The sequence below is a fragment of the Mobula birostris genome, chromosome 12, assembly GCF_030028105.1.
Source record: "Mobula birostris isolate sMobBir1 chromosome 12, sMobBir1.hap1, whole genome shotgun sequence".
NCBI lineage: Eukaryota > Metazoa > Chordata > Chondrichthyes > Myliobatiformes > Myliobatidae > Mobula > Mobula birostris.
The window spans coordinates 14,341,853-14,359,146 of record NC_092381.1 but is presented as its reverse complement, the minus strand read 5'-3'; the positions used below and the strand labels follow the sequence as shown (position 1 = coordinate 14,359,146).

The 17,294-nt window shown below is 40.3% G+C and overlaps 1 protein-coding gene across 5 annotated transcripts in view; it reads right to left on the bottom strand.

Moving 5' to 3' along the window:
- zzz3 (zinc finger, ZZ-type containing 3) overlaps positions 1-17,294 on the bottom strand; it is a 182,851-nt gene that overhangs the window by 17,496 nt on the left and 148,061 nt on the right. For all 5 annotated transcript variants that reach the window (XM_072273342.1, XM_072273340.1, XM_072273341.1 and 2 more), the window contains 4 exons: positions 17,223-17,294; positions 14,606-14,707; positions 13,610-13,705; positions 4,331-4,486 (listed from right to left, as the gene is read on the bottom strand). In XM_072273342.1, coding sequence (XP_072129443.1) covers positions 4,331-4,486; positions 13,610-13,705; positions 14,606-14,707; positions 17,223-17,294 — 426 coding nt within the window. The remainder of the gene's footprint in view (positions 1-4,330; positions 4,487-13,609; positions 13,706-14,605; positions 14,708-17,222) is intronic.

Here is a 17,294-nt window from a genome sequence, read left to right as displayed (position 1 = left end):
TTTGGATTCTTTATTTTATGAATTGTATTGTCTGCTTGTTGTTTTCGTAATTTATATGCTAATAATCTAGCTGATTTACCTCCTACTTCATAATTCTTTTGTCTCAGGTAAAGAAAATTTCTGAGTTTCCAACGTATAAATATCGTCAATTTCACTTTGCAATTTCCTAATTTCCTGTTTTCGATTTGAATTATTTTTGTTGCTATCTACAACTTGAAGTTGTTTTAATTTTCCTTGAAGGTCTGCTAATTTTTGTGCATTGATTTTTTTCATGTGAGTGGTAATGGAAATAATTTTCCCTCTCAGTACAGCTTTCAATGTATCCCATAAGATCACTGGTGATGTTTCTCCCGTGTCATTAAGGTCTAGATATTCTTTGATTTCTCCCCTTAATCCCTCCATTACTTTCGGGTTATTAAGTATATGTGAGTTTAGCCTCCATAGTGTTTTCCTCATTTTCCTTTCCAGGATTAGAGACATAGAGACTGGGCTATGATCTGACAGATCAATTGTTGCAATATTACAGTTTTTTATCCTGAGTCTATCTGTATTAAAGATAAAGAAATAGTCTATCCTTGAATAGGCTGAATGAGGGAAAGAGTAATATGTATATTCTTTACTAGTAGGGTGTAATTCCCTCCAGACATCTATAATTCCCAACTCCTCCATCAATGAATTCACTTTCCGAGTCAGAGGTTTATTCTGAGTAACTATTCTTGAAGAATCTAATATAGGATTTAATCTAATATTAAAATCCCCTCCACAAATTACTACCCCTTGAGAACTGACCATTAGGTCAAAAATGTGTCTATAAAATGACCATTCACAACCTGGAGGAGCATAAACATTCAGCAATGTTATTTCTGTACCTTCTATTCTTCCTGTGATTTTTACAAACCGTCCTTTGTCTCTAGTCTCTGAAATATGTTCATAATTAAGAGTACTTGATATTAAAATAGCTACCCCTCTTTTGTGACTCAATTTATATGATGAATAAAATACATGCTTAAAGCCCATTCTTTTTAATTTTCCATGTTCAGATTGGCTCATATGTGTTTCCTGGAGGAAAGCTATTTGTGCCCTCTCTTTTTTCAATTTAGACATAATCTTATTTCTTTTAATTGGATTCAAAACACCATTAATATTATAGGAAATTATTTTTACCAATTCAGTTTGCATTTTTCTCTAGTAGAAAAAAAAACACTCTCCTTTTCTAACCAAACAGTAAGCAATCCCTTCTCAACAGTAAACCAAGACATATAACCACACCCTAGAAAATTTTGAACGTGCAACATTTGAAAATTTTTCCCGACTTCCCACAGTGAGGCCTGAGCACCGACCTGCCTCAGTTCAGAAGGATAATCTCTATCTTCACCCTGTGTTAGAGGGCCCTCAGCAGTTTGAATAATCATAGAGAATTTTCTCCTATTTATGTCTCAACCATATTGCTATCATTCAAGTTATTCCGTCTAGTTTATTTTCAGTTACCAGTTTTCATTTTACCTTTAAGTCCGATTTACTCTTTTCAGTCATTTCTCTTAATTAATCTGTGTTCTCTGTACATTCGCGTCTGAATATTTGCAGCTTTTCCTTGTAGTTTGACACTCTGGTTCGTGTGGAGCGTCCTCGCCCCACTAACTGCCATGACTTCTGCCGAATCCTCTACAGTAGCGACTCTGGTTGGGTGATAACTTTAATAGGTAGTCCCCGGTCCGCCAGGTCCAACGTTGCCTCCTCCACCGTAGCGTAAGTTTTTGTCCCTTCGTCGTAAAAGACTCTTAGCCGAGCTGGATACAGGGTCTGGAATTTGATGTTGTTTTCCTTCAGGACTCTCCGTGTTTCCGTATATTCCTTCCGTCTGGCAAGAATCCCCAGTGCGTAGTCGTGGTCTAAACTGATTTTACAGTTGTTCCACATGAAACCTTTCTTTTGCCATGCCCTTTTAAGCACCTCTTCCTTCATTCTGTAACTGAGAAATCTGACCGGAATCGATCTGGGCTGGGCGCCTGCTGGAGGCTCTGGTGCCAACGCACAGTGAGCTCTTTCTATCTGTAGGCCTTTTGCGGCCAGTATATCAAGGTTCTCTCTAAGTAGCCTCTCCACGAAGGGAATCATCAATCCGGGTTTACCTTCAGTTCCTTCGGGAACTCCGTAAATCCTCACATTTTCCCTTCTTGATCTATTAGTTTCCACTGGAGCTGGTCTTGCAGCTTCAGCATTTCTGCTATCACCTCCTCTGCGTTTTGTAGCTTCTCTTCAATTCCAACAATCCTCGCTTCGGCTTCATCTATCCGCGAGTTAGTTTTTACTATTTCTCCTTTAATATCTTCCAGCTGTTTGCTGTTATCTTGTCAGAACTCGCGAATCTCTTCGAGAATCAAGGACAGAGTCACCGATTCCCCCTCACTATCTCCGTCCTGGCTTGCCGTGGGGGCGCTAGGCCCGTCGCCTTGCCGCGTCTCTTTATGTTTATCAGCCTTTGGAGCGGACTTTTTAATCTTGTTCTTAGACATCATCCTTGCCCCTTTTATTAATATAGTTATGCAATATTAAGTATTTGTCTAAATTCAATTATGGGGCAGTTTACCTTCTTTTTTGTCGAGAGACCTTTTCCTTACGCCGCCATGCCCTTGATGACCCGGAAGACCCCCCCGACAATAAATTTTATTTGAACTTTGAACATAGGATGTGCATATACACAACCATACAGACATCCGAGCACAAAAACATTAGCACACAGGATCATCCAAACATACTGAACAAAAAGGGGGTAATTCAGCTAACAGAATGTAGGAAGTACGGTACAGCACAGGAACAGATCCATCGGACCATAATGTTGTGCCAAACTAGTTAAAAAGTAAATCAAAAACTAATCCCTCCTACCTACACAATGTCCACATCCCTTCAGCTTCTTCGCATTCATGTGCCTATCTAAACATCTCTTAAAAGCCTCTAATGTTTTTGCCTCTACCACCATACCAAGCAGTGCATTCCCGGCATCCACGACTCTCTACATAAAAAAACTTACCCCTCATATCCCCCTTGAACCTTCAATGCATGCCTTCTAATATTAGACATTTCTACCCTAGGAAAAAGATACTCCCTGTTTACTCTATCTATGCCTCTCATAATCTTATAAACTGCTATCAGATTTCCCTTCAGCCTCCGCCGCTCCAAAGAAAACAAACCAAATTTGTTTAGCCTCTCATGATAGCACATGCTCTCTAAGCCAGGCAGCATCTTGGTAAACCTCTTCTGCAAACAAGAGAAAATCTGAAGATGCTGGAAATCCAAGAAACACACAAAATGCTTGAGGAACTCAGCAGGCCAGCAGCATCTTTGGAAAAGAGTATAGTCAACGTTCTGGGCCGAGATTCTTCATCAGGACTGGAGAGAAAACCTCTTCTGCACCTTCTCCAAAGCTTCAATTGTGCTTGTGCTGAGTTTAAATCTTCCATCTACACATTTTACATCCCAACTGGTGTCAATATTTTTAAAGTGTACAGTACTCAACCTGGAATCTACTGTATTTCTCAGCCTTCCTAACTCACCCCTCTCAAGTTTCACCATTCTAAGTAAACCTCCTCCTTTACTCATTTCCACTGACTACACTAAACTTACCTTTTCAAGGGATTTCAACAGACTAGTATTTTTCAGATAATCTATCAATTTTATTTATTTATGACAGATGGGAAAAAAAGGAACTACCACACTTCTCAAGGTATTTAAGCATCTGAAACCTTGAAAAGGTCAAAAATTTGCCTTTGAAGTTCAGGCTCACAATTTAAATGTCAATCGTTATATGGATTTGAAAGGCAAGATATTTAAGGAACATTGAATAGCTTGCTTTCTCAATATTAATTCAGTGTGAGATAAATCTGTCAGCAATGTGCATCTGGATATTAGAAGTGAAACGCAAAACAACATGCTGTATATATGTTTTCCTAATACAAGTTAGCAGGATTGTTCAGCAACGTTCCCTCTCATTTTTTTTTACAGCCGCATGGACCAACCAGTGCTCTGAGCATTTTTTCTTTAAAAACATGGCCTGAAAACTGTGCGGAACTTTAAATGTTTTTTGCAATATGCACACTATGAATATTTAGAATGAAAGTTGAAAAATCACATACTTTTGATTTGATTTATTAATTAAGAGATGTAATGAAATAAAGTACAACAGAGGCCCAAACATTCCCTTAGGATCTGATACTGTTTCTCTGTTTCTGCAATTTAAAACTACAGATTGAAAGGAAAAATCTGATGAATAGGACAGACTGCAAGACACCTTGCTCCTGGTGTTATGGGCCATTAATTCTTTATGGAGACTTACCGAGACCTCGTCATCAGCAGCTGCATCTAGCTGACTGCTGTAAATGCTGCCCCGGTCATCTTCATCATCCATGTAGACTGGAGGTTCATGCGATGCCATGAAGGTGGATGGCCGGAAGAGGTGCTTATTGAGAGGGTGCTGGCGTCTGTTTGAAGACTAAAGTTTGAAAAGAGAATGAAAGATTTAGACTCATTGATTCACCCTGGCCATGTTGTTCCTGCAGAATAAAACAGGAGGTAAGTTACTACAAACAATGAAAATGATGTAGAACAAAAAATTTTTGGAGTTTCTCAACAGGTTGGCCTTTTATTTTCATCTTTTGGTCCTCCCTAACCAATATTCCACTAAATTCAAGCTAACTTGTTACATCAGTTATCTCCAAATATCAATCAGAATAACAGACACAGAACAGTACATCACAGGAACAAGCTCTTCACCCCAATATCTCTGCCAAGCATGATGTCAACTTAAACTAATCCTTTTTGCCTGGACATGATCCGTATTTCACCATTCCGTGCACATTCATGTTCCTACCAGAAGTTCAAAAATTTAAGGTAAAATTATTGTCAAAAGTACATATGTGTTACAATATACTACCTTGAGATTTGATTTCTTACAGGTATTTACAGGAAAATAAAGAAATGCAAAAGAACTTATGAAAAACTGTACGTAATAAAGACTGACAAACAACCAAATGGGCAAATAATAAATAAACAAACAAATAAACATACATGAGATGCAGAGTCCTTTAAAATGAGTCCGCAGGTTGTGGAGTCAGTTCTACACTGAAGTAGGTGAACTTACCCACTCTGGTTCAGGAACCTGATGGTTGTAAGGTCATAACTGCTCCTGAAACTGGTGGTGTGGATCTAAGGTTCCTGTACCTCCTCCCTGATGGTAATAGCTAAACGTCTCTTGGATAACACTACTGTATCTGCTTCTGGTAGTGTATTCCAGGTACCCATCACCCTCCATGTAAAAACAACTTGCCTAGCACACCCTTCTAAACTTTTCCCCTCTCAACTTAAAGCTATGCCCTTTAAAATTTAAATTCGACATTTCTACTCTGGGAAAAAGTTTCTGGCTCTCTACCTTATCTATCACTCTCTTAATTCTATATAATTATTATGAGGGGCATTGGCAGGGTAAATACAAGCAGGCTTTTCCACTGAGTTGGGGTGAGACTACAACCGAGGTCATGGGTTAAGGATGAAAGGTGAAAAGTTTGGGGGGAATATGAGGGAAAACAACTTCAGAGAGTCATTAGAGTGTGGAACGAGATGGTGCATGCAAGCTTGATTTCAACATTTAAGCAAAGTTTGGATAGGTACATGGCCATGTCGATGGGAGTAGGCAGTTTAAATGGTTTTGGCATGGAGTAGATAGACAAAAGAGCCTGTTTCTATGACCTCTCTCAGGATCCATTGCTCCAGAGAAAACAATCCAAATTTGTCCAAGTACTCCTTACAGGTAATACCCTCTAATCCAGGCTGCATCCTGGTAAACCTCTTCTGACCTATCTCCAAAGCCACCACATCATTCCCATAGTGGGGTAACCTGAAACACATGCATAGTGGGAGCAAAGACAACAACATTGGTTCTTTATGAATTATTATTAACATAGCCACAACATCCCAAAGTTCTTCACTGGGATGTTATCACACCAAAAAAAGATCCTCAATGTTACTGAAGATAAAATGTCAGGTAACAAATAGCTTTGGTCAATGGTCAATGAAGTACATACAGTGTTTATAAAAAGTAATCACCCCCCCCCCCCCCCCGGAAGTTTTCATGTTATATTCTTTTACAACACTGAATCACAGAGGATTTAATTTGGCTTTTTTGACACTGACCAACAGAAAAGACTCTCCTGTCAAAGTGAAAACAGATCTCTATAAAGTGATCTAAATTAGTTATAAATATAGAACAACTGATTGCATAAGTATTCAGCCCCTTTAATATAATACACTAAATCATCACTGGTGCAGGCAACTGGTTTTAGAAGTCACATAATTAGTTAAATGGAGATCACTGTGTGCAGTCAAAAGTGTTTCAATTGACTGTAGTAAAAATACACCAGTATCTGGAAGGTCCAACTGCTGGTGAGTCAGTACCCTGGCAAAAACTAACACCATGAAGACAAAATAACACTCCAAGAAACTCCATGAAAAGGTTACTGAAAAGCACAAGTCAGGAGATGGATACAAAAAAAATTTCCAAGTCACTGAATATCCCTTGGAGCACAGTTAAGTCAATCATCAGGAAATGGAAAGAATATGGCACAGCTGTAAATCTGCCTAGAGCAGGCTGTCCTCAAAAAGTGAATGACCATGCAAGGAGACTAGTGAGGTCGGCCACCAAGAGACCCAGGACAACTCTGAAGGAGTTACAGGCTTTAGTGGCCGAGATGGGTGAGATTGAGCATACAACAACTTTTGCCCATAGCTTCACCAGTCGCAGCTTTATGAGAGAGTGGCAAAGAGAAAAGGACTATTGAAAAAACTCACATGAAATCTCAGCTAGAGTTTGCCAAAAGGCATTTAGGAGACTCTGAAGTCAGCTACAAGTGGGTTCTGTGGTCTGATGAAACCAAAATTGAGCTTTTTTGGTCATCAGGCTAAATGCTATGTTTGGCATATGCCAAATACCGCACATCATCAAAAACATACCATCCCTACCGTGAAGCGTGGTGGTGGCTGCATCATGCTGTGGGGTGCTTCACTACAGCAGGCCCTGGAAGGCTTGTGAAGGTAGAGGGTAAAATGAATACAACAAAATACATACCAAAGGTGCATCTACAAAATACTGATTTGAAGGGGTGAACACTTATGCCATCAATCATTTTGTGTTTTATATTTGTAATTGATTTAGATCATTTGTAGACATCTGTTTTCTCTTTGACGCAAAAGAGACTTTTTCTGTTGATCAGTGTCAAAAAAGCAAATTAAATCCACTGTGATTCAATGTTGTAAAACAATAAAACATGAAAACTTCCATGGGGGGGGGGTTAATACTTTTAAAAAGGCACTTCTTATGTCTTATGTATGTTAAAGGAGGAAAGAGAAGGGGGAAGCATTTAAAACAGAGAATCTCAGAGCTCAGGGGTTGAGTAACTGAAGAAACACTGCAGATGATGCAAAAAAAAAACAAACTACTGGAGGAATTCAGTGGGTCAAACAGCCTATGTGGAGCAAAGCCTTCTCAAATTGTAATTGCAAACTTATATTTTGCTTCACCACAACCTCAAAGTATCCCAGTGGACAACATTTGAAGTACAGTCATTGTTGTCATGAAAGCAAGCCTGCAATGAACTGGCGCCCTAATAATCTTTCTATAAGCAAAACTGCACTCAGTGGCCACTTTATTAGGTGCAGCTGTACATTTGCTCATTTATGCAAATATCAGCTAATCATGCGGCAGCAACAATGCATAAAAGCATGCAGACATGGTCAAGAGGTTCCTTTGTTATTCAGACCAAATCGGAATGGGGAAGAAATGTGATCCAAGTGACTTTGGCTTATGGAGGCAGAGTGGTTTGAGTATTTCAGAAACTGCTGTTTTCCTGGGATTTTCACACACAATGAGTTTACAGAGAATGGTGTGAGAAACAAAACAACCCAGTGACCAGCAGTTCTGAGAAAATACCATATTATATGAGAGAGGTCAGAGGAGAATGACCACACTTTGATTCAAGCTTACAGGAAGCCAAAGTAACTGTTACAACAGTGGTGTGCAGAAGAACATCTCTGAATGCACAACATGTCAAATTTTGAAGTGGATGGGCTACAGCAGCAAAAGACCGTGAACAAATATGCAGTACCCACTTTATTAGGTTCCTTCAGTATTTCATAAAGTGGCTACTGAGTTTATGTTCAGAGAATTAACTGGGAGAATGCCCTGCTGTTTGAATTATTTTTTTTCAGATCTAAAGGCAGGAAACACTAACTGAGACACAACCTTTCCAGCATCCTATCACTCTCACAGTACAACTATGGGGCATTAGACCAACATACTCAACTCCAAACATGGTTTTTGCATCCTTAATCCCCTACAACATAGTGATGCATGGGAACAAAGGAATAACAATGTGATTGTAGATGTGTTAGTAACAAGAAAGCATCCGTAAGGGGCGAACACTTGCTGTTATAATGCACTCTAGTTCAGCCAAACCCAGACTAAACCAATCACAATGATTGCACACATTGAAACAACCTTTAAGAATACATTACTCTTCACCCATATCACATTTTGCACCTTAGCTGCTCAAGCTATACATGTGAAAAACAGCATGGCTGGCTATCACAGACAGTGTGTGGGCCAACTATACCAAAGAGGAGGAAAAGATAAAGATTGACAGACTGTGTTAAGCAAGCAACAGTTGAGAGAAAGGAATAAAAAACAAATAAGAACAGATGTTGAAATGAGAGAAATGAATTAAAACAAGTAAGAACAGATGTTAAATTAGGCAAAGAAAGGATGAGCAAATGTTTTAAAATTGGTGAAGAAATCATAATATTCTTAGGTAGAGAAAGGGGGTGTGCTGGGAGAGAATTGGGGGTGGAATTGTAGAAAACAAATACCCCTCTCATTCTTCTCACAATCTCTTTGACCTCCCACTGTCAGGCAGAAGGTACTGCAACATAACAGCCAGAACTGTCAGGCTGGGTTACAGCTTCTTGCCCCAGGCTGTTAGACTTCTTAAGAATTCCTAATACTGCTGCCACCCAACACGCATGCACACCCTGTCTGAATGCCCCTGCCACTCCCTAGCTCACAGACACACTCTTATTCTGCACGTTATTTTTAACCTTTTATTGCTGCTTTTTCACAAGTTTATACCACTGTGTTTTATTATAATGGTGCCTGTAACATTGTACTGTCATACATAAGCATCCACTTTGCTTGCACTTTATGTCAGCCTGCCAACCTTCAGGCCAGGCCACTCAGAGACTTGTGCCAATATTAATCAGTGACTGTATGTGCTGGATCATTATATGTGGTGTGTGTGACTATATGTACTGCATTTTGTACCCAGAGTAACAGTGCTTTGTTTGGCTGTATACATGTATCTCATTGAACGACAATAAACTTTAACTTCAACCAAATTCTCTCATGTGTTCTCAGCATCACCCCTCCTGAATTGGGACACTGAAAAGCATCAGGAGCAGGAGGCCTGACTGACATGATGCTCCATTCCAAAGAGGTCACGTGGTCAGATGTGGAAACTAGTTCGAAATCCGCTCCAACCTTGTGTGATTCTTACACTGAGCAACCCGAATCAGAAGATAATTAAGAATATACCATGTATCACGTTACTCCCCAAAACACCCTTCATACTTCTGAGAAGCACAGTAATTGAGAGTAGGGTTGTATTGCTCCATTAAATATAATTAGTTTTGGGCAGTTTGAAATTATTTCTATTTATATTCTTGATTAAACTTAACTGAAGCAAAATAACAAATATTATGCAAATCCAGAATGTAGTCCATTACCAGCCTATAGGAGTCTGGAACATTTGGCAAAATGGTGAATTCTGCAGGAACTGATGTACACCAACTTCAGTATAATATGGCTTTCCTCACCCATTTATGCTACTCTGCCCCATTAACAAAGCTCTCATATCACCTAAAACACTTGCAAATCCTGGCTTCTGTTTAACAATCTAATCTGAAAGATACTCTAAATTTTAGTCTTTGCAGTACTCAGGTTACTTCAAGTCATAGAGTACTACAGCACAGAGCAGGCCCCTCGACCTATCTAGTCTGTACCAAACAGTTACTCTGCTTAGTCCCATCAACTGTACCTGGACCAGGGTTCCCCAACCGTTTTTATGCCATGGACTCCTACCATTAACCAAAGGGTTCATGGATCACTGGTTGGGAACCCCTGATCCTGGACGATAGCTCCCTTTAACCCTGCCTTCCAAGTATTTATCCAAATTTCTCTTAAGTGGTGCATTTGATCCCCCACCTACCATTTCTGCTGGCAGCTTGTTGCATACTTGCACAAAGGTCCCCCCTCCACAGGTTTCCCTAAAATATTCCACCTTTCACCCTTATGACCACTAGTTCTAGTCTTACCCAACCTCAGTGGAAAAGGTGGCATTCTCTCGCAGTTTAAGCTTTCCTTAGTGAGACCCGCACTTCATCTTTTACATAAAATCAGAACCTGCCACACCAAAAATCACAACTTTAATTAACAATTGTCAGTCATGAATAAAGGTTTCATTACCTCATACTTTAAGCTTTACAACGCCAATGTGATAAAATTAGAAGTATATCTCTTGCAATACAATTATTAATGCTGATAATGCTTTAAGTTTTACACATAAAAGTTGCTGGTGAACACAGCAGGCCAGGCAGCATCTATTGGAAGAGGTACAGTCGACGTTTTGGGCCGAGACCCTTCGTCAGGACTAACTGAAAGAAGAGCTGCGTTCAGCAGCAACTTTTATGTGTGTTGCTTGAAATTCCAGCATCTGCAGATTTCCTCGTGTTATGCTTGTTTTATATATTTTTACAGTGCATGTGTAGAAAATATGATTTGCCCATATATGATTAGTAATATCTCCACATCAAGTACTTTGGGAGACTTTAGCTTCCACTCCAAAACATCCAATGACAAATTTTACGAAGAGCTATTCATTCATCCCATTGTCCTGACCCTTGTACATTGAACATAGAACAGTACAGTATAGGCACCAGCCCATGTTCCCACATTAATGAAACTTACTGGTCTGCTTTCAACAATCCATCTCTCTCCATACCTAACATGTTCATGCCCCTATCTAAAATGCTTCTTAAATGCCATATCGCTTCAGCTTCCCTATGCACCCCGGTAGTGTATTCCAGACACCTGTAATAAAATACCACACAGTTCCTTTAAACACTCCCCCTACCTTAAAATTGGTAAATTGACTTACTATTGTCACATGTACTAAAGCAGAGTGCAAAACATCTTGCACACTATCTATATGGATCAATTCATTACAACAGTGAACTGAGGTAGTACAAGGTACAACACAGAATACAGCATTAACTGCTACAGTTACAGAGAAAGTGTAGTGCAGGTAGACAATAAGATGCAAGGTCACAATGAGGTGGACTGTGAGTTCAGAAGTCCATCTTATTATACAGGGAAATATTCAATCTTCTGGGACAGTGGAAGAGAAGTTGTCCTTGTGTCTGGTGGTACATGCTTTCAGGTTTTTGTATCTAAATCTATGTCCTCTAGCCATGGGAAAAAGACTGACTATCTAGCTCATCAATGTCCCTCATAATTTTATATTCTTCTATCAGGTCTTCCCTCAGCCTCCCAATGTTCCAGAGAAAACAATGCAATTCTGTCCAACCTCTCCTTAGGCTTTATATCTCCAAGTAGCAATCCGTGTGAAAATTGCTGATTAACTCTGCCTCCATCATCCTTCACAGCTGTGCTTGCCAGAACCAAAATAACTCAGTCATCGAACAAAAAAGATCTCATCTCATTTCTCTCTCTTATTACCAATTATAGTAAAGTTGTGTCACTTCCCCATGTTATACTGAATTAACACTAACTCACATTACATAGACAGGACAGTATGAAGGTAATGAGTTTGCCACCATCAATTCCTGAAAAAACACTCATCATTCTGGAAACACCTCCTTCTCCAGATACCTGAATGAGCCACGAACCCATGAACACTAATTTTTACTCACTTTTTTCGCATACTACTTAACTTCTCTTTCGCTGTAACTTATAAGTTTTAAAATGTATTTTATTTTTATTTAGAGATACAGTACAGAATAAGCCTTCAGTCCTTTCGGTCAAGATGCCCCAGCAACCCCTGATCTAACCCTAGCCTAATCACAGGACAAATTATAATCTACTAACCTGTATGTCTTTGGACTGTGGGAAGAAACCGGAACATCCGGAGAAAACCCATGCATTCCACGGGGAGGACGAACAAACTCCTTACTGAGGACACTGGGATTGAACTGATGCTCCGAGCTGTAATAATGTCACACTAACCACTACGTTCCATTGACGTACTGTATTGCTACCGCAAAACAACACATTTAATGATACCAGTCAGTGATAATAAACCTGATTCTGAATTGTCAGAATCAGAATTATCATCACCTGCATGTGATGTGAAATTTGTTCACTTAGCAGCAGCAGTTCAATGCAATACATAATCTAGAACAGAGGAAAAAAAAACAAAAATAATAATAATAAATAAACAAGCTAATCAATTACAGTTTCTGTGAAACAGCTCTTCAAGTCAGAATTGCACAAGCACTCCCTCTAATGGACTAATGGCAAAATCTCAGCAACAGTATCTGTGGAGGCTCCTTCACCCCAGTTAAACTCAGGAACACTGAGCCAAGGTCAAAAAATCTGGAAAAGGACAAACCCTGTCGACTCTTACCAATTTTTAATCAATGTGCCATCAAGTATTGTATCTGGATGCATAACCGCCTCGCAAGGCAACTGCTCTGCCTGTGACTGCAGAGAACTGTGGACACAACTCAGCAAATCACGAAAACCAGCCTCCCTCTATGGACTCTGTCTATACTTTCCACTGTCTCAGCAAAGTAGCCAACATAACCTAAGAGCCACCCACACTGGACATTCTCTCTTCTCCCCTCTTCCATCAGGAAGAAGATATAAAAACATGAAACCATGTACCACGAGGTTCAAAGACCATTTTTATCCCATTGTTACCAGACTCTTGAAAGGACCTCTTGTACAATATGATGGACTCTTGATTTCATAATCTCATCACCACCTTGCACGTTACTGTTTACCTCTACTGCACTTGCTCTGTAACTTTTATGCTTTCTCCTGCATTCTGTTATTGTTCATTGAGATTCAGTGCAGAAAAGGCCCTTCCAGCCCTTTGAGCCACACCACCCAGCAATCCCAGCCTAATCACAGGACAACTTACAATGACCAATTAACCTACCAACTAGTACATCTTTGGAAGGTGGGAGGAAATCCACGCAGCCACAAGGAGAACGTATAAACTTCTTACAGACAGTGGTGGGAATAGAACCCAGGTTGCTGGTACTGTAAAGTGTTGTGCTAACCACCACGCTACCTTGTCGACCCTTGTTTTACTTTGTTCTACCTCAAAGCACCGTGTAATGATCTAATCTGTATAAACAGTATGTAAGAATCTTCACTGTATCTTGGTACGTGACCAATATCAATAAACCCTTTTTTAAAAGCATAACCAGGAAGAGAAATGTGTCGCCATGTTTTATCCATTTAATATCATGCACACAACTACAATACCTTTTTTGAATGCAGGTACACATTTGGAGTTCTTCCTGGAATAGGGATTCCAGCTTTAGCCAACTTAATAAAATATTTCTGCACCCTGCTGGCAACCTGGATAACAAGAAAACAGACAAAAATTTAATAGCTCACTATAACGTCAGAAGGCTAGAATTTCGAATATTGAAAGGACTAGATAGAGTGGCCATGGAGAGATGTATCCTAAAGTGGGGGAATCTCGGACCAGAGGACACAGCCTCAGAATAAGACATCTATCTAGAATAGAGAGGAGGAGGAATTTCTTTCGCCAGAGGGCGCTGAATCTGTGGAATTCATTGCCATAAGCAGCTGAGCAGGTCAAGTCATTGGATATATTGAAAGCGAAGTTCTTGATTTCTAAGGACAACAAAGGTTATGGGGAGAAGGCAGGAGAACGGGTTGGTGGGTATAATATATCAGGCATAATGAAATGGTGGAACAGGCTTAATGTACTGAATACTTATTAATGAAGGAGTGTCTAACAGCCACGCAAGTGCACGCAACTGATGTTAGTTAGAAACTTTTGGCAACAGTTCCCTGCCCCAATTAAGTGGCTAGTATCCCCAAAACTGAAGAAAATTGCAGCTGTTTTCTTGATTAATTCGTAGGGTCATTTGTTCTACCACAACTTTCAGTGCGTCCAGTTTGACTATAGAGCCAGCCTTTCGAAACAGTTTACTGGGCCTCAACTATTTATGTGATAATGAACATTTCTAAGCATGTAATAAATCATTATACACGATATACAATTGTGATGCGAGTTCAATGAAGCCGACATCGAGGACGAATTAGGTTTCAGATTCAGATTTATTTATCACATGTACATCGAAACATACAGTGAAATGTACCGTTTGCATTAATAATCAAGACATCCAAAAATGTGCTGGAGCAGCCTGTAAATAGTGCCACATATTCTGGCATCAACCTAGCATGCCAACATGCTCAGCAGAACAACAGAGTTACATTCGCAGTTACCTGCTTGGCAGTACGGTTGCCCAATTTGTCTGCTATCTTCTGCCAGCGTCGTGTTTCCACTTCTTCGGGGGGATATTTAAGGAGCAGTTCCTCCAATCTTTTCTATCAAAAGCAATAAAAAGATATTTCACTGTAAAAATATTTCCTTTTGTCTTGCTCTGTCAAAGAGGGACAATTCCTCTGTTGGAAGCGTACCTTAGACCTCCTAATAGAGTGAAGGGGGATAGGACAGCAAATCTGTAGGCAAATGAGGGATATAGATAGGGTTAGCACAAACAGACTTTTTCCACTGAGGTTGGGTGATACTAGAACGAGAGGTCATGGGTTAAGGGTGGAGAGTGAAATCTTTAAGGGGAACATGAGGGAGAACCTCTTCTCTTAGAGGATGGTGAGAGTGTGGAACGAGCTGCCAATGGAAGTGGTGGACACAGATTTGATTTCAACATTTAAGAGAAATTTGGATAGGTACATGGATAGGTATGGAGAGCCATGGTCCAGGTACAGGTTGATGGGATGAGGTAGGATAATAATTTGGAAGGACTAGATGGGCCAAAAGACCTGCATTGGTGCTGTAATGTTCTATGATTCCATGACTCTTCTTCCTATGACTTAAAAGATGCAGGGAAATTCCTAGGGTTGGAACACTAGCCATTGGGAAAGATTGGTTAAGCAGAGGATGATATTCTTTACAACAAAAGCAGCTTAGGGGTGACTTAATTGAAGTGTATAAAATTAAAAGTGGGGATATGTGAAGGAATCAAAGACTTCTGCAGATGCTGGAAATCTTGAGTAGCACAGACAAATGCGCACCAGAGTTCCTGAGGAGATGTTGCATTGTGGCACCTTGTCAAAGGCCTTCTGAAAAATTGAAGTAAACAACATCCACAACATAAACAATATGGGGTAGTTGGAGGCACTTGATGAAATAGGCCAAAGTCAGCATGGTTGCCTTAAGGGGAAATCCTGCCTGTCAAATCTGTTGGAATTCTTTGAGGATATAACGAGCAGGATAGACAAAGGAAAGTCAGCAGATGTTGTACACTTGAATTTTCAGAAGGTCTTTGACAAAGTTTCACACATGAGGCTGCTTAACAAGATAAGAACTTATGGTATTACAGGAAAGATACTAGCATAGGTAGAAGATTGGCAGAAGGCAAAGAGTGGGAATAAAGGGGGGCCTTTTCTAGTTGGTAACTAGTGGTGTTCTGCAGGGGTTGTTGTTTGGACTACTTTTTTTTCCACATTATATGCCAATGATTTGGATGACACAGTTGATGACTTTGTGGCCAAGTTTGCAGACAAAATGAAGGTAGGAGGAAGGGCAGGTTGTGTTGAGGAAGCAGGGAGTCTGTAGAAGGATATAGATTGGGAGAATGCGCAAAGAAGTAGCAGATGGAGTATAGTGTAGGAAAGTGTATGGTCATGCTTTTTGGTAGAAGGGGAGAAAATTCAAAAATCAGGTGCTAAGGGACATGGGAGGCCTCAAGCTGGATTCTCTAAGGTTAATGTATAGTTGGTGGTAAGGAAGGCAAATGCAATTTCATTTCAAGAGGACGAGAAATATAAAAAGAAGGATGTAATGCTGAGTCTTTATAAGGCATTGGTCAGACCTGTGAACAGTCTGGGGTCCCTTATCTGAGAAAATATGTGCTGGCCCTGGAAAGTATCCAGAGGAAATTCAAGAGAATGATTCTGGGAATGAAAGGGTTAACTTATGAGGAGCGCTTGATGGCTCGAGACCAATGCAGAGAGGATGTTTCCTATAGTGGGGGAGTCTAGGATCAGAGGGTGTAGCCTCAGAATAGAAGAATATCCATTTAGAACGGAGATGAGGAGGGATTTCTTCAGCCGGGGGTATGGAATTTGTGGAATTCATTGCCACACAGGCCACGGCATTGGGTATATTTAAAGTGCGAGGGGATAGGCTCTTGATTAGTCAGGGCATCAAAAGTTAAGGGGAGAAGGCAGGGGAATGGGGTTGAAAAGGATAATCAATCAGCCATGATGGAATAGTGAAGCTGAGTGGTCTTTATTTGCTCCGATGTTTTATGGTCTTATAAAATGCTGGAGGAACTCAGTAGGTCAGGCAGCATCTATGGAAGGGAGTAAACAGTCAATATTTTGGGCCAGGAACCTTAATCAGGCTCAGATGAAGTGTAGTGATGATGCAGATATTACTGACATACTGAGGCAAAATGATGGGTGGTTAAATTAGCTTCAGTTTGTTGCTGGTCAAAGTCAGTGAAGAAAACAGAATGGATTTCACAGAGGAAGGTAGCAGATATCCTGGCTACATCTCAGGAAAATTGTCAAAAGTCAGTGGATGTGCTGGGAACAGCCTGCAAATGTTGCCAAGCTTCCGGCGTCAACAAGGTATACCCACAGTTTGCAAAATCTAACCTATACAAATTTGTAATGTGGAAGGAAACTGGGGGACATGGAGGAAAGCCATGCAGTCATGGGGAGAACGTACAAACTCTTTACAGACAATGCTAGAAAGTGAAGCTGGGCTGCTGGCACCATAGTAGCCTTATTCTAGGTGCGACGCTACCATTGCGCTCAGTGCCCTAGCTTCATGTGCACTATGTCCCGTGTGCCCTGTGGATCGAAAACTCACCTGTTCTTCTACACTCCATAGCTGGTTAAATGTTTCCGATTTGGAGTCATCACAAATTCTTCCTCGTATTAC